At 45.6% G+C, this 26,480-nt stretch overlaps 1 protein-coding gene across 2 annotated transcripts; it reads right to left on the bottom strand.

The window, feature by feature from the left end:
• Nucleotides 1-3,275: 3,275 nt before the first annotated feature.
• On the bottom strand, nt 3,276-25,264 carry LOC110490276 (neural Wiskott-Aldrich syndrome protein). 2 transcript variants are annotated; one of them, XM_036944575.1, is made up of 11 exons: nt 24,562-25,264; nt 18,072-18,206; nt 17,770-17,856; nt 17,494-17,590; nt 15,101-15,130; nt 11,300-11,495; nt 7,935-7,977; nt 6,652-6,805; nt 5,088-5,608; nt 4,533-4,638; nt 3,276-4,438 (listed from the first exon to the last, which is right to left on the bottom strand). In XM_036944575.1, exons 1-11 carry the CDS (start codon nt 24,664-24,666, stop codon nt 4,377-4,379), a joined length of 1,536 nt encoding a protein of 511 aa, XP_036800470.1. In that variant the 5' UTR covers nt 24,667-25,264; the 3' UTR covers nt 3,276-4,376. The 2 variants fall into 2 exon arrangements, with proteins under 2 accessions (XP_036800470.1, XP_036800471.1); XM_036944576.1 differs by lacking the exon at nt 15,101-15,130 and having other exon boundaries at nt 24,562-25,261.
• Between the last annotated feature and the right edge of the window lie 1,216 nt (nt 25,265-26,480).

Genomic DNA, 26,480 nt, shown 5'->3' with positions numbered 1-26,480 from the left:
CCACAGGGATGCTGGCCCATGTTGACCCCGATGCTTCCCACAGTTATGTCAAGTTGGCTGGATGTCCTTTAGGTGGTAGACCATGCGTGATACACACATGAAACTGTTGAGCTTGAAAAGCCCAGCAGCGTTGCAGTTCTTGACACAAACCGGTGTGCCTGGCGTATACTACCAAAACCTGTTGAAAGGCACCTAAATATATATTTATCTTGGCCATTCACCCTCTGAATGGCACACATACACAGTCTGTGTCTCAATTGTCTCAAGACTTAAAAATCCATCTTTAACCTGTCTCCTTCTCTTCATCTACACTGACTGAAGTGGATTTAATAAGGGTGACATTAATGGGTCAAAGCTTTCACCTGGATTCACCTGGTCAGTCTGTCATGGAAAGAGCAGGTGTCCTTAATGTGGTTTACACTCATTGTATGTAGCAGAGGAACACCTAATACTCCCCCTGAGCATTTGTGTGTCTTGGAAGAGTTTTCTGGAATGGTCCTAAATCCACCCCACAGCTGTTAAAAGCAAACACAACACTGAAATGCTTTTGGCAGCAGCCACAACTGTCCTTGAATAACCATCCTAGCTTCCCACATGGAATTGGAAAGGACATCAAACTCAGCAAAAACACGGTTTACCTCAGTTCCACTAAAGAACTGACTTGGAGGAAAACAATATTCACCACTTAGACAACACAACGATCTTGACGAGCAATTTCAGCACAGTTTTCGGTATCATCCGGTATTATCATCAGGTACTGTATATCTGATCTTTCCCTAATGTGTAAACCGTAGAAAAAAAATCATGGAATCTGATCTTTTGAGTTTAGATGTACACCATATGCATACGTGGATCTAAATCCTGATAAAATTGTAATGCTCCATATGAGACCTGTCCTCGACCATGGAATTAAAATAATAGGATCTCTATGATTTGGACTCAGGTTTTTTGCCTCTTGTGTTTCTGTCTTTTTACATGACCAGCCATTACAACGAAAACTACCCAGGAACACTTGTTTCCATCCAGTTTTCATGAGTGAAGTCATACTATAAAAAAATAAAAAATAAACTAAATTACAGGTGTGATGGAAACAGGACGTTTTGGAACAATTTTATAAATGCAGATATTTGTGTCGGGAAAATTAATTGTGAAATAAATGGCGGTGGAAAAGCCTACATGTGCAAAAAATATTGATATATTAACGATTTTATCCAAGTACTCACGGGATGATATGGCGTGTGGACCTCCCACTATGATTTGCAAAACCATGCACGTTATTAGGCTACAGATTAAATAATTGATGATGAACTTCACAGGGTGGAGTGCACGTACGGTGGTCGAGAGTCTTATTCTGGTGACATGATGATTGACTTCTGTTTCACTAATACAAATATTCTCGCTTTTACCTATAATCCATCATGGGGCGGCAGGTAACCTAGTGGTTAGAGCGTTGGGCCAGCGAGGTTGCTGGATCGAATCCCCGAGCTGACAAGGTAAAAATCTGTCGTTCTGCCATTGAACAAGGCATTTAACCTGCTGGTCCCCGGTAGGCCGTCATTGTAAATAAGAATTTGTTCATAACTGGTTTGCCTAGTTAATTAAATAAAATCTAGCCTATCCGTGCTGTTGGCTAGAGATTTTTATTTAGTGCGAAAAGGTACATTGTGTGCAAAATGTCATCACGCACTGATTTTTATCCGCGACTAGGCTGTTTGGTGGAAACTGCGCATATTTTGTTATCCGGATTTTACTATATTCGCATGAAAATATGTCGCCAATTGGATGGAAAACGAGCTAGTGACAGAAAATGAGCATTGCATCGGTGTGCTACTTCAGAGGCTAAATCAGTGTGAATGTGCAAATCTGACATGGGTCACATATAAAACGGTGTGGACAGTCAGAAAAATAGATTGTGTAAACAGCCAATAAGAGGATGTGGAGAGAATTGGTAACTCTTAACACTTGACCCTAACGCAGCTGGCAGATTGGTAAAATAACAATTAATAAAGTGTCTACTGAAAGGTCATTTGAGTTATTTTTCTAATCCCACGGCCTGGCAAACTGTATTTTCATACATAAAACAAAAATAATTGCTCTCTTTCTCTCTATTTCCATCCCTCTATTCAATCATTCCAGCTTAATATCTTCTACATACACACTACAAATAGTCCATGAGTTATGTCATGTGGACTCAGTTCGACCTCACAGTTTCATGTGTGGGTTTAGCCAACATGATGAGTACTGGGAACTGAGACACAATGACCATAGGCCACACTGAAACCAACGTTAACAGCTGTTAATACGGTCTTTTCTCACTACTTGGTCCAACTCTCCCATCACGCTTCTACAGGCCTGCAGCTAGCATTCCAGTACTCAGATTTAGTGGCTGTCATGGACTTCTGCCATATGTCCATGTGTTCCCATTAAGCAGTCGTTCCCTTGTTGCCATGCCACCTGTCCTACAGTAAGTCCCGTTGTTGCTATGTCCATGCTCTGTCCCCAGTGTATTGTCACTAGGGGTGCCAAGCTCACTGCTCAGGTGTAATTCCCAGTGCTAGGAGCCTGGAACTGTGACATACCCACTATAACCCCTTTCGTAAACCATTCATAGGGGACGCTGGTCCTACAGGCCTACCAAAGTGCACAAGGGAGAGGACAAAGGACACGCTCTACCCTGCTGCCCCCACTCTATCATTGGCATAGCTACACAGGCATCACCTGGAACGGATTGAAATAACACCCAACTACTATTAAATATAAATATCAACAATGCAGGCAATCTTATTTCAGTTTGAGATCAGTTTGTGGGAGCAGACATACCAGGGGGTTATTCAGGTATTCAGACAGACCGTGGAACATCACTGGACAGTCAGATAGAACTATTAAGTGTAGATCAGAAATGCTCTGTAGCATATAAGAGAGATTCAAGTCTGCTCTATTCATTAAATGCTATATGTATCGTTCAAAGACCCCATGTGAATATGTCTCAGCTGTTGTCTGCTCAATCATGCCAAGCTGCTGGTGATGAGAGCTCTGGTCATCACTCACTACTGATGGAAGGGTTGCCAGAGGGCTTAGTGCACATGCACGCACACATCCACGTGCACGCCTTTAACGTGCTCAAACATCAAAACAAGTAAACACTCAGGAGTTGCTCTCCCTCAAACAACCCTAGGCCCAAACAAACACTTATTGTACAGTATCCTACTGTACAACGGCTGGTCATATTTATCATCATACTCACATCCATCCCACAGAAAACAGGAGAGCGTCGCTGTAAATATTAACATTTATTCGAGTGTACAATTTAATAGTCCATTATTCTTCCAACCTCATTTCTGAAGGTTTGAGGTCCATATATCCTGGTTACTGAACAGTTTCACTAACCGTGAAAACAGACAGAGCGATACTGTAAAAAACAGCATTAGTTCCCTTCCCCAATGAGAAAGCAGTATCCCTCTGTGTAGAGACTAGGTTAGTTTCAATGGTAGATGAGTGTTAGTGTAGTTCACTGGTCCTGAAGGACAGTTTTGTTAGTGAAACAGTTCAGATGTCATATTAAGTTAACACTAATTCCTCCTCAAGCGTTGCATCCGCACCGACCTGATTCAAACAAAGAACTGCAGGCGGCTGATTGCTACAGTAAAACATATGTTTGTAGAGTATACTGTAACTGTATATTGTAACTGATGAAACAAGCCGAAACGCAGAGCAGACAGCTGTGTGTGTGTGTGTGTGTGTGTGTGTGTGTGTGTGTGTGTGTGTGTGCGCTACTGTAGTGTACGGGTTGACAGTATTGGATAATTGAAGTGATATCGGTAGCCTTTAAAGCATAACTTTGCAGATACAGCCATGATACTGCTCCGTATTCACGTACTGAGCCGCTTCTTTCAATTCGTGCAAAAATACAAACTCTGAGTAGATTTACCATTGACAGCGAATGGGACTAAATATTCCAACAGAGCTGATTTCGTAAGAAAATAAGAGCTAAACTAGGATTTTTGAATAAGTAAAAATTAAGTAAGAGAAGGGTATGAAAATAGTGTTCTCGTTCTTAACAACTCTTAACATTTAGGGCCCTGTCAGTTTGTTCATTTGTTCTCCCTCCAGTCACTGACTGAACTCTACAGATCAAGAGAAACTTGACATAAAAAAAATGTTAATGCAGGAGAGAACAACTTTACAGAAAGAGAACATGACAAACCTTTACAGATTAAATGAGGTATTGCACAGAATACAAATAAAAAAAAAAGCATAAAGGCAACAAAAATATACAGCAAATCGATAAAACATTTACATTATCATTTGAATAAGATTTAGAAAAACAATTTAGGAACAATGTAGTGTTGTCATAATCATCTGGGGGGGGGGTGTCACTAGTCATCCCACTCATCATCATCCTCAAAGTCCTCTTCCTCATCATCATCGTCGTCATCATCTAGGGAGAGAGAGACACACGAACATAGAAAATACATTGGTATGAATATAACGGCAACCTCTTATCTGATATGTATATGGGTGTGTGTGTGTACCTGAGGAGTGGATGGCTTTGCTCCTCTTCTGCATCACTTCCATCAGAGCTCCTACGATGCCGGCTGAGGGACTGGCGGGTCCTCCTGACACTGGTTCGTCAGTCACCTGGAACACGCAGGAATACACACCAGTCAACACGCTCCAGTATAGGGGAATGTGCATCTAGTATCACTAGGGTAGGGGAAGTGTAGAAGTCAGGCCATTCATACTTCCTGCGCTTCGCAGAGCTGTTGTGAAGGAAGATGTCAAGGAAGTGATTTGTGTGTTTATAGAGGACTTCCCGCTCCCACCTATCGCCAACCAATCATGTCAATGCGGAGCTATACAGAGCAATACGGAGCCCTCCACATTGTTACAAAATTTGAGAGGTGCACGGTGATGCGGTACAGAGCTCGATTAAGCTCTACAATTGCATCATACCCTCAGTACTCAGCATCTGGATCGCAATGCCGGAGCAATCATAAATTGGCTTTTAGTGGTTGAGGTAGGAGCTAGGGTATAGGGAACATGGGCATAGGGGTTAGAGTGTAGTGTATAAGGTAATGTCCACTCACAGCCTTTAGCTGCTTCCCCTGTCGTATCTGTTCGAGGAGACCGTCTCGGCCGGTGCTGGTGGAAACGGGCCTCTCCTTCTGCTCCACCTTCTTCAGCGGAGCCCCCTCCCTGATCTGGCTCAACAGGGCTGAGGGCTTACCAGCACCACCACCCCCTCCATCAGCTTCCAGCAGCATGGGTGGGGGAGGAGGGCCGGGAGGCGGGGGAGGAGGAGGGGGTGCTCCGGAACCCATACCTGCTGGGGCGGAGGAGGGAGGCGGGGGAGGAGGTGGGGCATGGGGAGCCAGGGAGGCATGGGAAGGCTGGGGAGGAGGGGGCAGAGGGCCTCTGGTTGGGGGTGGGGGTGGAGCTCCCATGCCTGTTCTGGAGGGGGGAGGTGGTGGTGGGGCTGAGGTGGGCGCTCTGGAGGGGGGAGGAGGTGGAGGTGCGCCCCTTCCCCTGATGGGTGGGGGCGGGGGGCCGGAAGTCTGGTGTGGGGGAGGGGGTGGTGGTCCACCTCTGGAAGGAGGGGGTGGGGGGGCTGGACCAGAGAGAAGATACATTATTTTTGCATGGAATCGACTATTGCATATTAACACATACTGAGCCTACTGTACACTTCACAACATGCTTTCAATTCTAGAAGAACCTCAGGAGGAAAGGCAGCAATAAATACAGCTCAGTTGCTGGTATGACAGCATGCAGTAATGACTGTAGTCACTAGGGACAGCTATGCTTCATGTTATTCTTCTCAACTAACCCAGAAACTCAAAACAAAAGCTCTGTGGTAGCATAGCATTGACTAACATGATATTCTAAAGTCAAAAGGCAAACGTCTCTTCAGCACACTGCAAACTGACTCCTGGTCTGGTCTGTCAAGGCAGACATGTTAGATCCAGCCCAGGGTTGCACAGCTATGGGTCCTTCTCCACAAAGGGTCTGCGATTAGGAGTGCTGATCTAGGCTCTTTCCATAGAATCTTATTCATTATGATCTAGAAGAGAAAACAGAGCCTAGATCACCCTTCCTACTCAAGACACTGGACAGAGACCCTGGTCTTCAAGGGCATCAGTCCTGAGGAACTCGGGGGCCTGAGTTGTGCACCCCTGTGTTAGACCAGGGATTCCCAAACTCGGTCCTGGGGCCCCTTCCTGGGAGCACATTTTTGGGCGTTTGCCCTAGCACTACACAGCTGATTCAAATAATCATAGTTTAGGGCAACAAAACGTGCACACAGGACCCAGTTTGGGGAAACCCCATGTTAGACTTTGGGACAGAGATGGAACTACTCTTTTGTCCTACAGAGGTCAGAGTTAGTCTATCAGACAGCTCCCAGTCAGGTTAATGCCACAGCAGCACCATGCAGAGATAAACCAACCTACCACACCACCTCGGAGGTGGAGGACCTGAGGAACATACGATGAACATTAGAGCACTAAACAATCTACATGGACTCTATCACAGTTTAGGCTACAAGACTACTTGTTTGTCAGTCACTATGGATATTCTTCTGACAAACACAGAACCTAAAGCCCTTAGTCTCCTCCCCCCCCCCCCCCCCCCGACTCTCTCACACACACACACCTTGTCTGCGGAGCTCGATCTTGACTGCCTCCACGCCTCCCTTCTTCTCAATGAAGTCATAGATGACCTTGGAGGTCTCCTTGTCCTTCAGCTGGGCCTCAGAGATGCCACACATGTCAAACAGGTTCTTCAGCTCCGGGTCTAGGTTGTTCAGCTGGAGGAGAGAAGAGAACACTGGGTTGGAACCACACTGAAATACTGGAAAAGAAACTAACAGGAATTGAACCAATGCCGGGTTCAGTTAGAACATCACTCAGCACTTCAATTGGTTACAACTTCACTTAGTTTGAACCTCAATGAGTTAGAACGATAAAACACTACTCAGTTAGAAACACATGTCAGAGCTGGCGGTCTCATGTTCAGATAAACTGCTCAGATGTTGGCACCCCTGTTGTAAACAGCCCCTGCATCGCCACCTGGTGGCTGAGGGGGAACTGTGCCAGGTTGGCACTGCCCAGGCGGGAGAGTGGATTGAAGGCTGTGGGATTATATTCACACAGAACTAGATTACACAGGTTTATATCACATCTACTTTAAACCACCACTCTAGATCTCTGGGCAGAGACACAAAACAACAGCTTAGTTTAGCGTTTAGTTTATGTAACTCAGGTTGTGTTTTGATGTAATGAATTACTGCTGTAAGGGGTATTCTTTCCTGTTCCTGTCGAACCATGTTAAACCACCCTACAGCTCTTTCTCTTAAACTCGCTCATCTCTCTCTCTCTCTCCACTTAAATTCTTGAAAATATTAAAGCTCAAACTCAAAAATCATTGAAACCTTAATTTTAGAAATGTCAACAAATCATCCGGTTCCCCGTCTGTTCGATGTGCGTGTAGAACACCACGCAATAATTACTTATCCTTTTTTGGAAACAACTGAATGGATGACGCAGAAACAGGTTTAGTGACTTCTGCAGGGGGCTGAGAGGAGCGATGACATAATATTTCATATTTAGTTCAGAGGAGAATCATGTCTGATGAACACGACATCAGAAATAAACAAGTTCTGAGCCTGAGAACTCGTAAGGGGGGTAAAAACACCCCCCCCCCCCCCTTCTCCCAATAATACACATCCTCGGAGAAACCATCCCACTGTCCAGGCCTACTGGTTTGAGTTTGCAAGACCGGCATTTCACTGTACTTGTGCATGCGACAATAAAACTTTAAAATGTCCCATACCATTAGAAGTAGGGGATGATTCTACTAGTCAGATGCTACAGTGTAGACAACAACAATATCTCCTCAGTCAGAACCCAGTCAGTCAGTCGGTCAGTCATACTCACATCGAAGCCTGTGTTAGGGTCCCAGCCGACGTGGCCAACGTGCCTGGAAGGAAACACATGATCAGACAGAGAGGAGTACAGAGCCTGCGGGAATGATCACATATGCTACCTACTATACACACACATACCAAACCCTAAACTCACACACAAGAGGAAGTGTAAACTCTAAAAGTAGCCAAGCTAGAAAGGTAACTCCAAGCACATTTTCGCTAAGAGCAGCTGTTTAAACAAGGGTGAATCATGTGTTGGCAAAAATGTATGTCTTGCCTTGGACACTGCACCCGCCACACTGTCAGGCTTTGAAAAAGCACCTGCGAATAGGCTATGTCAAACACTCCAGAGACTGTAATTAGCTTAACATTAGGAGTTGAGAAATAAAGTTGGATAGAAAGATACTACTAACTCAAAATGTGTTTATTCTGTTGCTAGTGATATTCATAAAAACATCAAAAATATATATCACCCCCCCACAACATGATGCTGCCACCCCCATGCTTCACGGTTGGGATGGTGTTCTTCGGCTTGCGAGCGTCCCCCTTTTCCCTCCAAACATAACAATGGTCATTTTGGCCAAACAGTTTCATCAGACCAGAGGACATTTCTCTAAAAACTATGATCTTTGTCCCCATGTGCAGTTGCCAACCGTAGTCAGGCCTTTTTATGGCGGTTTTGGAGCAGTGGCTTCTTCCTTGCCGAGCGGCCTTTCAGGTTATGCCGATATAGGACTCGTTTTACTGTGGATATAGATACTTTTGCACCTGTTTCCTCCAGCATCTTCACAGGGTCCTTTGCTGTTGTTCTGGGATTGATTTGCCCTTTACACACCCAAGTACGTTTATCTCTTGGAGACAGAACGCGTCCCCTTCCGGAGCGGTATGACGGCTGAGATTTAATATTTGAGATCAGATGATCTGGCCTCCACTATCACACAACCAAATTGAGATGGTTTTGGATGAGTTGGACTGCAGAGTGAAGGAAAAGCAGCCAACAAGTGCTCAGCATATGTGGGAACTCCTTCAAGACTGTCGGAAGTGTGTGCAATGCTGCCATCAAGGCAATGGTTGGATACTTTGCACAATCTAAAATATATTTTGATTTGGTTACTAGATGATTCCATATGTGTTATTTCATAGTTTGGATGTCTTCACTATTATTCTACAATGTGGAAAAGAGTATAAAGAAAACCCCTTGAATGAGAAGGTGTGTCAGAACTTTTGACTGGTACTGTGTGTATGTATATACACTGCTCAAAAAAATAAAGGGAACACTAAAATAACACATCCTAGATCTGAATGAATGAAATATTCTTATTAAATATTTTTTCTTCACATAGTTGAATGTGCTGACAACAAAATCACACAAAAATGATCAATGGAAATCAAATTTATCAACCCATGGAGGTCTGGATTTGGAGTCACACTCAAAATTAAAGTGGAAAACCACACTACAGGCTGATCCAACTTTGATGTAATGTCCTTAAAACAAGTAAAACTGAGGCTCAGTAGTGTGTGGCCTCCACGTGCCTGTATGACCTCCCTACAATGCCTGGGCATGCTCCTGATGAGGTGGCGGATGGTCTCCTGAGGGATCTCCTCCCAGACCTGGAATAAAGCATCCGCCAACTCCTGGACAGTCTGTGGTGCAACGTGGCGTTGGTGGATGGAGCGAGACATGATGTCCCAGATGTGCTCAATTGGATTCAGGTCTGGGGAACAGGCGGGCCAATCCATAGCATCAATGACTTCCTCTTGCAGGAACTGCTGACACACTCCAGCCACATGAGGTCTAGCATTGTCTTGCATTAGGAGGAACCCAGGGCCAACCGCACCAGCATATGGTCTCACAAGGGGTCTGAGGATCTCATCTTGGTACCTAATGGCAGTCAGGCTACCTCTGGCGAGCACATGGAGGGCTGTGCGGCCCCCCCAAAGAAATGCCACCCCACACCTTGATTGACCCACCGCCAAACCGGTCATGCTGGAGGATGTTGCAGGCAGCAGAACGTTCTCCACGGCGTCTCCAGACTCTGTCACCTGCTCAGTGTGAACCTGCTTTCATCTGTGAAGAGCACAGGGCGCCAGTGGCGAATTTGCCAATCTTGGTGTTCTCTGGCAAATGCCAAACGTCCTGCACGGTGTTGGGCTGTAAGCACAACCCCCACCTGTGGACGTCAGGCCCTCATACCACCCTCATGGAGTCTGTTTCTGACCGTTTGAGCAGACACATGCACATTTGTGGCCTGCTGGAGGTCATTTTGCAGGGCTCTGGCAGTGCTCCTCCTGTCCCTCCTTGCACAAAGTCGGAGGTAGCGGTCCTGCTGCTGGGTTGTTGCCCTCCTACGGCCTCTTCCACATCTCCTGATGTACTGGCCTGTCTCCTGGTAGCGCCTCCATGCTCTGGAAACTACGCTGACAGACACAGCAAACCTTCTTGCCACAGCTCGCATTGATGTGCCATCCTGGATGAGCTGCACTACCTGAGCCACTTGTGTGGTGTTGTAGACTCCGTCTCATGCTACCACTAGAGTGAAAGCACCGCCAGCATTCAAAAGCGACCAAAACATCAGCCAGGAAGCATAGGAACTGAGAAGTGGTCTGTGGTCCCCACCTGCAGTACCACTCCTTTATTGGGGGTGTCTTGCTAATTGCCTATAATTTCCACCTGTTGTCTAGTCCATTTGCACAACAGCATGTGACATTTATTGTCAATCAGTGTTGCTTCCTAAGTGGACAGTTTGATTTCACAGAAGTGTGATTGACTTGGAGTTACATTGTGTTGTTTAAGTGTTCTCTTTATTTTTTTGAGCAGTGTATGTATATATTTTTTTTTTCCCCCACGGGTCCCTGCAGTACCGGAGGGTGGACCCCTGGTTAAATACACCTGGTTTACACTACTTCAGTAAGCCAGTACTATAGTATTGACTACCAGTGTCCTAGTCCTAAAAACACGGGACAGAATCCTCGCATCAATCATGCCAGATACATATTACATGAGATTAAAAATATGTCCAGGATTTTAAAAAGTCCCATCAACTCTTTGCCACACATTAACACATGGCAGTATGGCTAGAGGTACTCCTCTATACATTAGCCATGCAATACCCCACAGATGACCCCAACGGGCCACATCCTAACTTGACATCACAGAACTAGATGTTCCCCACAAATCTAATGTCATGTGAGGATTCAAACCACACTGTGGGCTTGAGAATGACCCTTACTGCTCAGGTGTGACACAAAAAAAAGAGCAGAATTTAAAAACAAAATACACCTAAATAGAACAGAATGAAATAGAACATAACAGAATATAACAATCATATAGAACAGAATAGAGAGTAATAAATGAGAAAGGAATGGAAAACTCACTGGAAGTTGCTGGGCGTTCCGATGTCTGCCTTGGTCAGCTTCTTGCCCTTCTTTCCCTTCACCTTCTTCTCCTTCCTGTTGTTGTTATTGAAGCTGCTGCTCACCATGTTAGTCTGAGAGGTGTGTCCGTGGAACCGTGACACAGTGTTGATCTCTGGGTTCTTGATGTCCACCGTGGCCATGGGCAGGGCCGGGCCTGGGGGGGGGGGGGGGGGGGGGGGGGGGGGGGGGGGGGGGGGGGGGGGGGGGGGGGGGGGGGGAGAAGAGAGTCAGAACTACAGTACCCACAACGCAACAGGCCCGGAGAGTCTTGGTCTGGGGAAGACCAGAGTCTCAGATCTAGGTAGTTTAACATACTGGATTACAATAGAGACTTTTGACATTTCATTAATGAGGTCTACGTCCATCGTTGACTCGTCCTCCTCCAATTAGTTTGATGAGAGGGCACACAGGTTGACACAGTGCGTTGGCTTTTAACACCTGGAGAGTTCAGCCAGCGTCACAACACAATCTGCTGCTGGGATCACATTACATTCTCACTAACCACTCCTTGTGTACAACCATCTCCTCTCGAATGCCTCCCATTAGGCTTAGGACAGTCAGAGAGATGTGTCTGCTAACCAACGCACAGCAGACAAGAAAAACGACCACCACACTGACTGGATGAGATGCGTGTGGAAACCTCACACGGAATAATATTGCCACTGCCTGCGGCTCACACGTCCTGTGACACCCACATGGTGGTCAAACCAAACTGAATTCTACGGACATGAGTGTCCTGACTCCTCAGCCACCTACCTCTGTGGCTCGAGTCCCCACGGGGGCTCTTTCTGACCGAGGGCGAGACTGAGGGACTACAGTCACAGGGAGTTCCGTCCCCCTTCCTCCCACCTCTGTCCCCCTTACACCCTCCGGCAGCTGCCATGTTGACGTCCAGAAGCATTTCACCAACAACGCCGCAGGCCTGGTCCCCGTGGCGTAGCGAGAGGCGGTTGGTAGGGTCAGAGGGGGGTGCATATAGTTCCTCCTGGGGAAGGATCAGGCAGTGGAGGGTGGAGAGACACCCTCCTGGATGGATCCCTCCTCCTCCCCCCTCAGATAGGTCCTCAGAGGGAGAGGACAGGAAGGTGGTACAGAACATCATCACAGAGCGATGGCGGCAGCATGGGGGGCGGCAAGACTACGTGGTGCCCAGTCCTGGGCTATAGCTTAGAGATCCACTGATCCAGAGATCTTTTGGTCCTGATAATCAGAGAGACATCCCGAAAGGAACACAGGGTGTGCGAGCCACAGAACTAGAGAACCAACTCCAGGATTTTCAGATCCAGAGAACCAGGTGGAGGAGCAACCAGAGAGATCAAGAGAGGAGACTGAGCAGGGTACTGACCAGACAGACAGCAGGCAGAGCCAGGCAGACTAAGACCCTCCGGCTAAGTGAGGAGCCTAGGGTTTGGGCAAATGCCACAGCAACAGCTGGCCCCGCCTCCAAACTGAGTACTCTCTCCTCCCCTTCACAACAGGGAGCACTGCCAGGTCCCAGCTCTGAGCCTGACTCTTTCCCTTACTCTCTCATCCCTTCCCTTCTGCCCTTCTCCACCAGCGGACCAAACCACACCCCCAACTCCAGCCCACCTCTAATCCCAGCAAATCACGATGATGCTGGATTTTACATAACCATTAATGCCCACTGCTAATCCACCATAATCCCTGAGGTTCTCTTAAACATGATGAATCTACATCAGAGAGAGAGGCTGGCTGGGTGGGTGGGAGACAGGACTCAAGAGACAGCATGGAGAAAGGAGGGGAGATGGTGTGAGAAAAAGGGAGAGAGCGATAAGGAGCGGGAGAGGTGAACGAGAGAGGGCATTCAAGGCAACGAAAACTGGAACCTTCCCGGGTGAACACAGTTAATTCCGCAGACACACACCCAAACCCAAACAAACACGGTACCACATCCATCTGCCCAATGCGGATCTGTCTGTGCCCTCTTCCTATCCGCAGGGTCATTCTCACCTGTCCTTACCGCAGACAGAACACACAATGCCAGCCAGACCGGAATGTTGTCTGTATGGGCAAAGCCCAAGCCATGCCAGTCTGGCTTGGGCACTATGCGCGGGAGTAATAAACTTGACCACTGCTACTCTAACTTCCGCGATGCATACAAAGCCCTCCGTCACTTCGGCATATCCGACCACAAAGCCATCTTGATCCTACCGTCTTATAGGCAGAAACTCAAACAGGATGTACCAGTGACTAGAACCATTCAATGCTGGTCTGACCAATCGGAATCCACGCTTCAAGATTGTTTTGATGACTGGGATATGGTCAGATGACTGGTCAGCCTCAGAGAATAACATCGTCCTATACGCTGACTCGGTGAGTGAATTTTTAAAGGAAGTGCATTGGAGAGGCTGTACCCACTGTGACTATTAAAACCTTCCCTAACCAGAAACTGTGGATGCATGGCGGCATTCGCGCAAAACTGAAAGCGCAAACCACCCAATTTAACCATGGAGAGAGGTCTGGGAATATGGCTGAATATTAGATATTAGATTAGTTAGATGTTAGATATTACTGCACCGTTGGAACCAGAAGCACAAGCATTACGCTACACTTGCATTAACATCTGCTAACCATGTGCATGTGACCAATAACATTTGATTTGATCAAGGGGACAGGATAGGTCTAGGCCGCACCATGCAAAAACAACCCTCAGCAATCTGTTTACAGTTCACCGCTATGATGAAGAGAAAATGTCACCAATTCTGACCTCCCCCTTTCCTCTACCCCCGCACCACAACTCCTTCCGTTCCACATAGCCATTGCTATGAGTGTTAGGGGACTGGGGTAGTGTGAGTGCTGTGCAGTAACTAACATTAGCAGCTGAATTAAATCCTCTTAGCCTGATTAAGCAGAGCAGGGGTTGACACCGTCTGTCCACCCAGTCAGACCAGTACAATACTATGGGGAGCCAGGCAGAGCAAACTAGCTGAAGTCCAATAGTATGCACTGTTGCCAAGCGATGCCAAGGAGTGCTATGAAAGTGTGCCACTGTACTGTTCCACAACAGCAAATCTACATGACCAGTTCAGAGAGCATCTCTAAAAGAGCTTTTGACTGCTATAGTATCTGTACAATTGGGGAAAGCTCTGGTACCAAGTGACATGAACCGTATCACCCCCAGCCTGTCTGGGTGCTGATGAGAGGGGATTTGAGCATGAGATGCCGCTTATACGCTACAAGGTTATATATATCTTATCTATAGCTAAGTGATCTACTGTGAATGTAGGCTGATTATTCATATGGCCTGGTTTGGAGAATGAGTGTTGTTACAGGTTTGGTATTTTCAGATTGAGGGGAGGGATCTGCTCAACGTCCCTGTGGAACTGGCTTTCTGGAGAGTGTGTGTGTGCAGAATACCTAAAGCATGTCCTGTATAGTGGATGTATGTACTTAGAAATTGCCTCTCACCACTGATGCTACAGTCAGATATACAGTACTTCCATGCCCCTTTTGGTTAATATTAAGACTGGGGAGAGGTCATCTGTTAGCCAGGGGCTTGAGAGAGGTGTTCACTCTAAGACCCTGCTATCAGGGGATTATCCAATGGCTTTACACTGGAACCATTCAATCAAAGCCATGTGGGGAAGTCGGGGAGTGACGATTGTGTTTGTGGAGGAATATTTTAAGTCAAATCATTTCTGAGTTGTTTAAAAGCGTAGTGTCTACATCAATGTCTGATTAAAATTAAAATTATAAAAAAAAAAAAAAAGACCCGAGTGAATTTCATGAAGGACCTACCATTTTGACCTGGAGGGTCACGTCTCTTTTCTGTAAAACAAAATGTATAGAATTAAACTCCTGTATAGTGCTGTGTGTTAGTGTTAGTGAAAGGGAGAGGTGAGGGATTGGCATGGAGTTACAGGTGACTGAAGTGCACGGATCAAAGAGGAACTCTTCTGCAACAAGGGGAGGGGGGGGTTCGGACCGAGCTAGTTTATAAGCAGCAGGGGTGTATGTGTGTGTACGGATTAATTGTCAAGCGTAGGTGTACGAGTTAGTAATTTACCAGAACGATCACAGGCAGACTGACAAAACGGAGCTCAGATCTAAAAGAGTCGAGGGCCATCATCCATACAGAGACTGCATAGACAAATTGCTTGTTTGGGACAGAGGGCAAACAGTCCTGACCTTATTATAGCAAGCTTATTTCCAGGAGTACTTCAGGAGCACTGTTGCCCTTGGACACTGGTCTTAGCTGATCAGGCACATGTTTATGTTAAGGATTAGAGGTCGACCGATTAATCGGCATGGCCGATTAATTAGGGCCGATTTCAAGTTGTTTCCATAACAATCGGTAATTGCCATTTTTGGATGCCTATTATGGCCGAATACGTTGCACTCCACGAGGAGACTGCGTGCAAGGAGCAAAGGTAAGTTGCTAGCTAGCATTAAACTTATCTTAGAATGTATTTTTTTTAATCAATCTTCACATAATCACTAGTTAACTACACGTGGTTGATAATATTACTAGTTTAACTAGCTTGTCCTACGTTGCAAATAATCAATGCGGTGCCTGTTAATTTATCATCGAATCACAGCCTACTTCGCCAAACAGGTGATGATTTAACAAAAGCACAATCGTTGCACAACTGTACATAACCATAAACACCAATGCCTTTCTTAAAATCAATACACAGAAGTATATATTTTTAAACCGGCATATTTAGCTAAAAGAAATCCAGGTTAGCAGGCAATATTAACCAGGTGAAATTGTGTCACTTCTCTTGTGTTCATTACACGTAGAGTCAGGGTATATGCAACAGTTTGTGCCGCCTGGCTCGTTGCAAACTAATTTGCCAGAATTTTACATAATTATGACATAACATTGAAGTTTGTGCAATGTAATAGCAATATTTAGACTTAAGGTTGCCACCCGTTTGATAAAATACGTAACAGTTCCATATTTCACTGAAATAATAAATGTTTTGTTTTCTAAATGCTAGTTTCCAGATTTGACCATATTAATGACCTAAGGCTCGTATTTCTGTGTGTTTATTATATTATAATTAAGTCTATGATTTGATATTTGATAGAGCAGTCTGACTGAGTGGTGGTAGGCAGCAGCAGGCTCGTAAGCATTCATTCCAACAGCACTTTCCTGCGTTTGCCAGCAGCTCTTTGCAATGCTTGAAGCACAGCGCTGTTTATGTCTTCAACCCTATCAACTCCCGAGATTATGCTTCAATACTATAGTGCCTATAAGAACATACAATAGGCAAAGGTATATGAAATACAAATGGTGTAGAGATAAATAGTCCTATAATTCCTATAATAATTAACTACAACCTAAAACTTAACTTGGAATATTGAAGACTCATTTTAAAAAGGAACCACCAGCTTTCATATGTTCTCATGTTCTGAGCAAGGAACTTAAACGTTAGCTTTTTTACATGGCAATTATTGCACTTTCACTTTCTTCTCCAACACTGTTTTTGGATTATTTAAAACAAATTGAACATATGTCATTTATTTGAGACTAAATAGATTTTATTTATGTATTATATTAAAATAAAAGTGTTCATTCAAAATAAATAGTCGGCATCGGCTATTTTTTTGTGCTCCAATAATCGATATCGGCATTTAAAAATCATAATCGGTCGACCTCTAGTTAGGATTTCAGAGATGGTAAAGCTGATTCTAGATCTGCTCCCCTTCTACCGGAGGTAACAGTGGGCCAGAGAGAGAAAGGAAGAGAGCGAGAGAGAGAAAGGAAGAGAGCGAGAGAGAGAAAGGAAGAGAGCGAGAGAGAGAAAGGAAGAGAGCGAGAGAGAGAAAGGAAGAGAGCGAGAGAGAGAAAGGAAGAGAGCGAGAGAGAGAAAGGAAGAGAGCGAGAGAGAGAAAGGAAGAGAGCGAGAGAGAGAAAGGAAGAGAGCGAGAGAGAGAAAGGAAGAGAGCGAGAGAGAGAAAGGAAGAGAGCGAGAGAGAGAAAGGAAGAGCGAGAGAGAGAAAGGAAGAGAGCTGTCAATTGAACAATTAGGAAGTAAAGGAGATGGCAGATAAAGGTGAGATATATATCTCAAAATGGAGAGGACCTGTCCAATCATTAGCAGACCGCGCTGAGGTCAGAGGAGAGGAGATGGTTTTAATAGATGTCTGAGGTCAGTAGAATCAAAGATGGCGTCGGTAGTCACCAGATTTTCTCTGTCGTCTCCCCAGCAGGTCTCCCACGGCGACTCGGAAATGCTTGGCCTCCTCCTCGCTTGCGAAGTTCAGTCCCATCTGGCACGACTACACACACAAATACGCACAACCACAAACGCATGAAGTAGAATGTCATAAGAACGAACGAACACGGCAAGCTTGAAAAAACAACACACAGGTTTTTGCCATAAACAAATGGCCATGTCATGTGAAAGGACTTGGCTGGAGCAAGATTTATCAAGTACATAGAGAAAGGTATAACTCACATCTCCTGCGAACGTGAAGAAGTAAGATTTGGAAACGGTGATTGAGAAGTTGTTGTAGAGCTCCTGCTCAAACACGGTTTTACCCTCCTGTGGGGAGAGAGCGAGAGAGAGAGGATATGTGTTTTACAGGGTCAGCCATAGTAGTGCGGGACACTCAGAGCAAATTAGGATTAAGTGCCTTGCTCAAGGGCACTTCAACAGATTTAGTGTGTGTGTGTCTCTCATCTCTATAGTAAAGGACATTGTAAAGGTGCTGCCATGTCCCCGAGTTGGTCTGTGTTTTGTGTGTGAACTAAACCCACCTTGATGTCAAACACCCTGATAAAGTAGGATCGTGCTGGGTTGTCTTTGACCAGACAGGCCACACCACAGCACCTCTTGGTCCAAGCTGAGTTCCTGTCTGCTGCATATACCTGCACCACTGCAGAACACAGCGACTGCAGAGTGACAGAGAGAGTGACAGAGAGAGTGACAGAGAGAGCGACAGAGAGAGCGACAGAGAGAGCGACAGAGAGAGGCACAAGGGGTTAATGAATGATTGTGATGAGAATATAGTACCCCTAATACAAGGAATGAAGGCACTAACTAAGTCGCTCTGGATGAGAGCATCTGCTGAATGACTAAAATGTAAAATGGATGGAATAGGGATTTAACTTTACAGTGATTTTTTTAACTTTTTTTTTTTTACTTTAATAAAACAGAGGTATTCGACCTCAATGGAATCAACTTTCTAGTTAAAAAAAAAAAAGGTACACTCAAGGACCCAAGTAAACACAATATCAGGCCGACTTATACAACAACTAAGAGCGTGGAAGCGCGTGGCTAAACTTCTCCGCTGTTTTGGTCCCGTAGCGGTCATGCTGAAACTGTGTGAAGCGCACCTGCGCAAGATACTCTGTGACTGCGCAAAATGTTTGCATCGCGCTCATCTCAAAGTCCGCGGATCTGCTCAGGGCAACCTCATCTTACCAAGTCGACCTTTAAATCAAGGTCAGAAAATAATGTATGCGCAGAAACACTACTACAGAGGTGTGACAGCACTGGCAGAGTTTAGACTACCGCAGCGTTGTTCAATTCTCAGCAGGAATAAAGTCACCCTGTCCTTGTGTGTGTGTGTGTGTGTGTGTACACGTGTACCAGTACCGTCCTCTGTATGGCTTACTGACATCTAGGCGGTCTCCTCACGCAAGACGGTAAAAGTAGCCTGCCAAGCAAATGGGTCTTCCAAATGGACAATAACCCAGAGCATTCTTCCAAAGTTGTGGCAAAATGACTTAAGGAAAACAAAGTCAAGGTATTGGAGTGGCCATCACAAAGCCCTGACCTCGATCCTATAGAAAATGTGTTGGCAGAACTGAAAAAGCGTGTGGGAGCAAGGAGGCCTACAAACCTGACTCAGTTACACCAGCTCTGTCAGGAGGAATGGGCCAAAATTCACCCAACTTATTGTGGGAAGCTTGTGGAAGGCTACCTGAAACGTTTGACCCAAGTTAAACAATATAAAGGCAATGCTACCAAATACTAATTGAGTGTATGTAAACCTCTGACCAACTGGGAATGTGATGAAAGAAATATAAGCTGAAATAAATCTTGACATTTCACATTCTTAAAATAAAGTGGTGATCTTAACTGATCTAAAGACAGGGAATTTTTACTAGGATTAAATGTCAGTGAAAAACTGAGTTTAAACGTATTTGGCTAAGGTGTATGTAAACTTCCGACTTCAAATGTAAGTACAAACACCCCTGAGTCAATATTTTGTAGAAGCACCTTTGGCACCAATTCCAGCTGTGAGTCTTTCTGGGTAAGTCTCTAAGAGCTTTGCACACCTGGATTGTACAATATTTGCCCATTATTATTTTCAAAATTCTTCAAGCTCTGTCAAGTTGATTGATGATCATTGCTAGACAAACATTTGAGGTCATGTCATAGATTTTCAAGTAGATTTAAGTCAAAACTAACTTGGCCACTCAGGAACATTCGTCGTCTTCTTGGTAGGCAACTCCCATTGTAGATTTGGCCCTGTGATTTAGCTATTGTCCTACTCAAAAGTGAATTAATCTCCCAGTTTCTGGTGGAAAGCAGACTGGTTACAGGTTTTCCTCTAGGACTTTGCCTGTGCTGAGCTCTATTCCTGTTGTTTACGAAGCATGTGACAAATATATATGTACATGTCTATTTACACACACACAAAGGTATGCAGACACCCCTTCAAATTAGTGGAGTCGGCCATTTCAGCCACACCCATTGCTGACAGGTGTATAAAATAAGAACGAGCACACAGCCATGCAATCTCCATAGACAATGTCAGTAGACTGGCCTTACTGAAGAGCTCAGTGACTTTCAACGTGGCACCATCATAGGATGCCACCTTTCCAACAAGTCAGTTTGTCAAATTTCTGCACTGGTCGACTGTAAGTGCTGTAATTGTGAAGTGGAAACGACTAGGAGCAACAAGGGCTCAGCCGAGAAGTGGTAGGCCAGACAAGTTTACAGAACGGGACCACTGGGTGCTGAGGCACGTAAAAATTGTCTGTCATTGGTTGCAACACACTACAGAGTTCCAAACTACCTCTGGAAGAAACGTCATCACAATAACTATTCGGCGGGAATTTTATGAAACGGGTTTCCATGGCTGAGCAGCCGTACACAAGCTTAAGATCAACACGCGCAATGCGAAGCGTCGGCTGGAGTGTTGCAAAGCTCGCCACCATTGGATCAGTGGAAACAAATCTGGGTTTGGCGGATGCCAGTGCCAACTGTAAAGTTAAGTGGAGGAGCAATAATGGCCTGGGGCTGTTTTTCATGGTTTGGACTAAGCCCCTTAGTTCCAGTGAAGGGAAATCTTAATGCTTCAGCATACAATGACATTCTAGATGATTCTGTGCTTGCACCTTTGTGGCAACAGTTTGGGGAAGGCCTTTTCCTGTTTCAGGATGACAATGCCCTCATGCACAAAGCAAGGTCCATACAGAAATGGTTTGTTGAGATCGGTGTTGAAGAACTTGACTGGCCTGCACAGAGCCCTGACCTCAACCCCATTGAACACCTTTGGGATGAATTAGAACGCCGACTGCGAGCCAGGCCCAATCGCCCAGCATCAGTGCCCAACCTCAATGCTCGTGGCTGAATGGAAGCAAGTTCCAGCGGCAATGTTCCAACATCTAGTGAAAAGCCTTCCCAGAAGAGTGGAGGCTGTTATAGCAGCAACGGTAGGACCAACTCCATATTAAATAACGGTAAATAACGAGCGCTTTCAAGTGCAACTTTAGTAACAACGGTTTTGGGAAACAGCACAGAGATTTACCGATGCTCCTACGAAAGTTCTAACAGCGAACTTAGCCTTAAAATGCTTTTGGGAAACGGGGCCCAGGTTCTTCCCTGAGTTTACTAGCCTTGTCGCAGTGGGGTTCAGGCCCATTGCCCTGCAGATGAAAGGCAGGCCAGAGCAGAAAGTGGTAAACCAAGTTTACTAGAAAACTTAGTAGCTAACTACACACAGATGTGCTGTGCAGGGACTGGGGACGGCATACATTTCAAAGAAAGCAATATCTGTCTGTGCTCATCTAGTGGGCTGTGCTACCGCAGTGAGGTCACAGAGCTGAGCTGTATCATCCATCAGCCTCTCCAGCGGCAGCCAGAACGAGCCCCGCTGGCCACAGGAGGCACCCAGTCCCAGTGACATCATCAAAGCTCGCCATGGCACCACTCTCCAGGCTGCTGGTGCTACTACACACTACAGCCAGTGGGACTGTAGAGGGCTCACAGGGGGAAACAAACAGGATGTTGAATGCACGGCAGTGTCCATCCATGTCCTGACAGTATTTCCCATGTATCCTAAAAAGTGGGATAGGGTAGGAATGGCTGGGGTTGGGAAGGACAGAAAGAGAGGGGGAAATTCAGAGTGGAGTTGGGAAGGAGTAGAGACTGGAGAGTAGTAGGAAATACAGACACTGATAAGGGGAGGCAGAGGCCCAGAATAGGGCTGGTAAGGGGAGGCAGAGGCCCAGAGTAGGGCTTGTAAGGGGAGGCAGAGGCCCAGAATAGGGCTGGTAAGGGGAGGCAGAGGCCCAGAATAGGGCTGTTAAGGGGAGGCAGAGGCCCAGAGGAGGGCTGGTAAGGGGAGGCAGAGGCCCAGAGTAGGGCTGGTAAGGGGAGGCAGAGGCCCAGAGTAGGGCTGGTAAGGGGAGGCAGAGGCCCAGAGTAGGGCTGGTAAGGGGAGGCAGAGGCCCAGAGTAGGGCTGGTAAGGGGAGGCAGAGGCCCAGAGTAGGGCTGGTAAGGGGAGGCAGTGGCCCAGAGTAGGGCTGGTAAGGGGAGGCAGTGGCCCAGAGTAGGGCTGGTAAGGGGAGGCAGTGGCCCAGAGTAGGGCTGGTAAGGGGAGGCAGTGGCCCAGAGTAGGGCTGGTAAGGGGAGGCAGTGGCCCAGAATAGGGCTGGTAAGGGGAGGCAGTAGCCCAGAGTAGGGCTGGTAAGGGGAGGCAGTGGCCCAGAGTAGGGCTGGTAAGGGGAGGCAGAAGTGGGGAAAGAGTGGGAACAGGGAAGAGGTTGGGAAGGAGAGTATGTGGTAAAGATCAAAAGGCAAGTTTTTGCCACTCCTGCACAAAACACTGAAGGAGGTTGACTACCGCACTTCCTGCCGGAGAGGACTGCTGCTCAGGCAGTCTCACACATACACACACGAATTGGATAGCTTCCAACTCTAGCCCGGTGCTGATAGTAAAAAGTGAAGCAGTAGGAATACCAATGAGTTGAATGTCAGTAAAGCCACAGCAACACAGGTTGGACCTCTCACACGTGTGATTCATCATCTGGCAGGGCCCTGCGTTTCAGAGTTTGCGGCTCACTGTTTATATGTATGAATGACTGAAAGAGAGGAGAGAGAGAGACACTGAGCTGAAATCCACTGACAGCTCTGATTCCGAGTAGCATTTAACAGCTACGTCTCAACAGGCAACTTGGGTATTAGACATTAGCTTCTGGCTCAGCTAGCATAACATTACTTGCCTTTAACGAATGGAATAAACCAAAGGTTAAAACACAGAAGCCAGGGGCTGTTCAGTGTTCAGTTCTCTGTGGAGGAAGAGAAAAGACTGCAGCAGCAATGACGAGTTCCTGCATTTTCTTCTCTAGCTACGTGAGACCACTACATAACAAGCAATCACTCAACTTAAAATATTTTTTTTTCAAGACGAGAGTGAGGCAGGAATGTTCCTCACGCAACTGCCTGGGCTGTGTCACATGGTGAGTGACATGGCCTGGATGTCTGTGGAATGACGTCATTGGCTGTGTATGCAGGTGTACAACACATGTGCAGAGACACGTGGGACAGGTATGTATGACTGACTGACAGGTAGGAGGCGGGACTCTCTTCTGGCCCACCACGTGAGCAGTAGGAAGTAAATTAAGACTACTTCCCCCACACCACCTTAGCCTACTTTGTGAACATGACAAAGGTAACATGACTCAAAGCCAGATAATATGGGGAAGGGTGTGGTAATGTGGCATGGGAAAGTTACTACCCGAGACAGAAAACATCTACTCTGGAGAAACTGTCGGCTCAACCACCGTAGGGAACCTGTGCGAGCAGTATCCGTCTTCACACGGGGCAGAAACCTGCCAAGAAGCCATACTTAGTTTCAAACATTACGCAACACATCCTGACCTATATCCACGAGGAAATCTGATTAAACCACATGCCCGATGAACTGATTAACAACATGAAATGGCGTCCAATTGTATCAACCAACCTGGTGTTTACAGGAAGTTCATACCTGTATGGAGAGTGAAATACAGGGTGGGTGCATTCTCTCTGAATTGTCATCTGATGACAATTAGTTAACCACCCAAGGCTAGCCAGGTAGTTTATTGACATACACCCCAGTGTGTCAACTTGATCTAAAAAAAACAACAGCGAATAGATACTGTACTGTTTTGTTGACATAAGTGTAGGTTACAATTCTATTGTACATTACACCAATTTAAAATACCCAAGGTTAAAGAGTGCAATCAATGCAGATCATATTTCAAGAGGACACATTGCTTCTATTGAAATATAATTTCCTGGAAGTGTCAATTGATAACAAAACGCGTTATATAACATACATTTCAGGCCGTCACATTAAATAGCGCCTTGCCCAGCAGAGATAATTTGCCAGTGATACACTAACGCTACATTGGACACATTCTCCACTGATTGCGGAAGAAAAAAAACCCGAGGAGAGCAGTCAACTGAATTGAATCGTGTGATTGCCTATGAGAAAGTATCGTGTGGACAGCAGAACAATGAATGGCAAGTGTTGTAGCATGCCAGACAGATTGTTCAGAACACACAGGCGGCTTCCGAAATCTGCCAAGGCATTATGCAACGCTGGTACGAATAATAATAATTCGTAGCCGGGTTGATGGGTTTTCCAGATCCAAACACTGGCCTTCGTCTAGGCCAACAAAACTGAGGAGCACATTCTTGTTAACAGTGGTTTACCTCGTTTGGGTGTTTCCATGCTATGCAGGTGTGTCAGGAAACACAAGAGGCCTCCGGGCTTGACAAACTTTCTACCGCCTAAATGGCACTGTGTCCTGGGATATCAACATTCCCTTTTCCTTAACCCTGTTCAACCGGTCTAGCCCAAGCCAATGGAAGGAACGTCAGTGCCAGTGGCGAGAGTGGTTTCCCTTTAGATTGTTTTATCAAATATATTGGAGGCATCAATTACACAGGTTTCAATTCATCCTGAAACGGGTAAACATCATCCATGAGCAATTAGTAAAGAAAGTATGACTGATAAAACTTACCGTGCATTTCCTGCCGAGGTAATTGAAGAGACAGTCGTTCTCTTGTGGGGTTAGCAGTATGGATCCATTGTTAGCGGGCCGCCGTTGCGGCAGATGGCCACTCATTACTGACAATCAACCAAAAGGTGTGTTATGATTCCGATTCGTCGATGTATGAAACTCAAACAAATAGTCATTGATCTGCCGTGGCCTGCAACCGGACCCTCACATCGATGCACGTCTGACCACAACCCGATAGAAACCGCTTTAGTACGCGAACATCCCCGTTGGTTCCAAACACAACGCAAGGTCCTCCTTCAATCCAAATTATGAGAACATTACTGCAACGTCCTGAAGACGGTAGATACTAAAGTTTCATCGGAACTCCAGCGCGAACAGCAGCAGATTTGTGGCTCAATCCAACATGGCAGTCTGTGGGAATAAACCAAACACCTAACGGGGGGAGTGCGCACTTTTTGAAATGCAGGACTAGATCATCTTGAGAGCATTAAGCGGTTGTTACACAACATGTATCACATACACATATAAAATCTTTATATTAAAAATGAATGCAAATTCGTCAAAAGAAGCGCAATTAAAATATTTTTTGAGAGAACGGTACGATCCAGTCCGCCTATGCTTATACCAAAGATTCTTATAACTAACCCAAGATGGAACAAAGCCTGACGTTTGAAACGGGAACAAATTAAGCACAGTGGGCAGAACGAGCAAGGAGGTGGGGAGAGGCAAGCACGAACTAGTGAGATCCTATTGGCGCGTTTAAGCATTAGGGAACGCCTACTATGGGAAGTGCGCCTGTGCGATAACTCTATTTCAACCTTGCACTCCTTCTAAACAACGCAATTTTTTGAAACCTTGGCAAATGGTCATGTCTACAAAACGCAGTCCACTCTGTTTGTTTCAGATTCTGGTTTTGGAAACAGAAACCTGTTAGTTTAATTGATGAGAAAACTTGAGGAACATTGGCCAAAATCCGTGTTGCTCCATCTTCTCCCACTGCCTGCCACTGGGCTTCCTCTCATTACCATATTTAGTAGTGAGTGGACACGCAAACCGGATGCTTCACATCTATACATCCGGTGAAATATCTGGCTCATTGTTTTATCTGTGGTTATTCCTGAACGCAACTAGGAAACCTGGACATTCCGACTTGCTACGTCAACCAGTTATTAAGTCGGACATTTCCGAGTTTCCGAGTTCAGACTAGAAAGTGAACACAGCACTGAGGATAAGGATAAGCATTGAGGATAAATCGGAGATGAGGCTATGGTGGAGTAGGCCTAGGCCTGGACAAATCAAATCACATCAAATTTGTGTTTTTTTTGGGATGGTGGACCATTCTTGATACACATGGGAAACTGTTCGCACGTGAAAAACCCAACAATGTTGTATTTCTTTACACAAACCGGTGCCCCTGGCACCTACTACCATACCCAGTTCAAAGGCACTTAAATATTTTGTCTTGCCCATTCACCCTCTGAATGGCACACACACACAATACATGTCTCAAGGCTTATAAATCCTTTAACCTGTTCTCCCCTTCATTTACACTGATTGAAGTGGATTTATCAAGTGAAATCAATAACAGATCATAACTTTCACTTGGTCAATCTATGTCAAGGAAAGAGGTGTTCTTTATGTTTTGTACACTCAGAGTATACAGTGCATTTGGAAAGAATTCTGATCATGACTTTTCCACATTTTGTTACATTACAGCCTTTTTTTAAATGGATTAAATTGTTTCCCCCCCTCATCAATCTACACACAATGCCCCATAATGACAAAAACAGGGTTTTAGACATTTTTGCAAATCTATTCAACATAAAAACTGAAATATCACATTTTACATAAGTATTCAAACAAAGTTTACTCAGTACTTTAAAAAAAACCTTCGGCAGTGATTACAGCCTCGAGTCTTC

Source organism: Oncorhynchus mykiss, chromosome 15 (genome assembly GCF_013265735.2).
Source record: "Oncorhynchus mykiss isolate Arlee chromosome 15, USDA_OmykA_1.1, whole genome shotgun sequence".
Lineage (NCBI taxonomy): Eukaryota > Metazoa > Chordata > Actinopteri > Salmoniformes > Salmonidae > Oncorhynchus > Oncorhynchus mykiss.
The sequence above is the reverse complement of the archived record's forward strand: the minus strand, read 5'-3'. Positions and strand labels throughout refer to the sequence as shown.